This window comes from Propithecus coquereli, unplaced genomic scaffold (genome assembly GCF_000956105.1).
Source record: "Propithecus coquereli isolate 6110/MARCELLA unplaced genomic scaffold, Pcoq_1.0 Scaffold90, whole genome shotgun sequence".
Lineage (NCBI taxonomy): Eukaryota > Metazoa > Chordata > Mammalia > Primates > Indriidae > Propithecus > Propithecus coquereli.
In genome coordinates this window covers 4,440,237-4,442,628 of record NW_012155285.1, presented here as the reverse complement: position 1 = coordinate 4,442,628, position 2,392 = coordinate 4,440,237, and the positions used below count along the sequence as shown (strand labels likewise).

At 34.2% G+C, this 2,392-nt stretch overlaps 1 protein-coding gene across 1 annotated transcript in view; it reads left to right on the top strand.

Annotated features, from left to right (window-relative positions):
- ENPP4 (ectonucleotide pyrophosphatase/phosphodiesterase 4 (putative)) overlaps positions 1-2,231 on the top strand; it is a 10,534-nt gene extending 8,303 nt beyond the window's left edge. The window contains exons 2-4 of the mRNA XM_012664646.1: positions 99-957; positions 1,586-1,756; positions 2,179-2,231. Of these exons, the coding sequence (XP_012520100.1) occupies positions 123-957; positions 1,586-1,756; positions 2,179-2,231 (1,059 nt within the window). The 5' untranslated portion in view covers positions 99-122. The remainder of the gene's footprint in view (positions 1-98; positions 958-1,585; positions 1,757-2,178) is intronic.
- The last annotated feature ends 161 nt before the right edge of the window (positions 2,232-2,392 follow it).

The window sequence follows — 2,392 nt, the reverse complement described above, 5'->3', positions numbered from 1 at the left end:
GGTTTATAAATGTTGGTTCTCTTCTATTGGCTAAGATTCTGAAACTTAATCCAAATCAAATAGCATTACTACCTAAAAATTGTGTTTTTATATTTTAGGAACCCTGATTGCTGTCCTTCAACATGTTCATTATGAAGTTTTTAGTAATACTTTTGTTTTCTGGACTTATAACGGGTTGTAGAGGTAACTCTTCCTATAATTTGCCACCCAAGTTATTACTGGTGTCCTTTGATGGCTTCAGAGCTGACTATCTGAAGAACTATGAATTTCCTCATCTCCAGAATTTTATCAAAGAAGGTGTCTTGGTAGAGAATGTTAAAAATGTTTTTATCACAAAAACATTTCCAAACCACTACAGTATTGTGACGGGTTTATATGAAGAAAGTCATGGCATTGTGGCTAATTCTATGTATGATGTAGTCACAAAGAAACATTTTTCCGACTCTAATGACAAGGATCCTTTTTGGTGGAATGAGGCAGTTCCTATTTGGGTGACCAATCAGCTTGAGGAAAACAGATCAAGTGCTGCTGCTATGTGGCCTGGTACTGATGTACCCATTCACAATACTATACCTTCCTATTTTATGAATTATAGCTCCTCAGTGTCGTTTGAGGAGAGACTGAACAACATTACCATGTGGCTAAACAATTCGAGCCCACCAGTCACCTTTGCAACACTCTATTGGGAAGAACCAGATGCGAGTGGCCACAAATACGGACCCGAAGATAAAGAAAACATGCGCAGAGTGTTGAAAGAAGTAGATGATCTTATTGGTAACTTAGTACAAAAGCTCAAGATGTTAGGATTGTGGGAAAATCTTAATGTGATCATTACAAGTGATCATGGGATGACCCAGTGTTCTCAGGACAGAGTGATAAATTTGGATCTCTGCATCGATAATTCAAGCTACACTCTTATAGATTTGAGCCCAGTTGCTGCAATACTTCCCAAAATAAGTAAGTACACTTTTAGCTGAGGGATACTACTATTTGAATGGGGCAATTGATAGAGGAGGGAGAGTTGTGTAAAAGAGTGAAGTTCTGGCTTTTCGTATAATAGTTCAGAGCCATATACTCATACTTACTCAGATGGGATTGTATGTTTTTTCCCCCTAATTTATAAGTTTTGAGTAATTGGCTTATGATTTAGGTTCAAAGTGATTATTTCTTTGCTTATTGACATATTTCTTAATTATTCACACTAATGGAAAAAGGAAATTTTTATCCTTAAACATCTTGGATTTTAGTGTGAGATGCCTTTCTTCTGCTGATCATGGAATTAGTAATTAGTAGTAATGTAATTAGTTCATGTTTACTTAGGAAGCTAAACATGAAAATTGTCCCCTATCTGTAAAAGTCCACCCGGATAATACACAAAATGAAACAAGAGATATGTGAATGCTTGAGAAAGGTGTGTGTATCAGTGTCCCGCATTGTCATATTATTAGTGCTGGTTGTTTTAAGAATTAAGTGATTTAATAGTTGACGTTGTCCAGAATTTATTTCCAGTTATTCTAGTTAGACATATTTTTTCCTTATCAGTCAACTGTAACTTTTTTTCTTTGCTATTTTCTTTTTCTTTCAGATAGAACAAAGGTTTATAATGCACTGAAAAACTGTAGCACTCACATGAATGTTTATCTCAAAGAAGACATTCCTAACAGATTTTATTACCAACATAATGATAGAATTCAGCCTATTATTTTGGTTGCTGATGAAGGCTGGACAATTGTGCTAAATAAATCATCACAAAAATGTAAGTATATATTTGGGATATTTCTGTTGTACCCTAGGGACAAATCACAACACTGTGATACTATTCTGTTAAGAAGGTACTTTGATTTAGAAATGTTTACACAGAATAATTCAATTTCCAACTAGATAATTCTCAGGTCTTCATTTGGTAGCAATTTACACTAACCACAATTTGACCCCTAGATTAGAAGGCTAGATAATCTTAAGGGTCAAGGCATAGTTTCACCTTCTTACCAAAACTGCAGTTATTGTCAGTAATTTTCAAGAGTAGTTATCTTGATTCGTAGAAAATAAGTAAAGAAACAAAGAAAATTAAAAAAAGTAAAGAAACAGTACAAGGGGAGAGATTAGCTAGTTCAAACGTTCTTTTCTTGTGTGTGTTAAAAACATTTGTTGGAGTAACCTTAAATCTTTCCCCAATAGTAAAATCATTTACCAGAATGCTACAGGTGTACTGTGCAAGAACGACAGAGTAAACAAACAAACATATCCACCAAGTAAACAAAATAGATGTGTCATAGTCTCTCCTAAAACTGAGAAAATGTATAGGGGAGAGGTACAGATCTCACCTAAACTGAAGCTTATTTGTCCGTTTTTTATATTCAATTTAAATACTTTTTTTAAAAAATCTGATTTT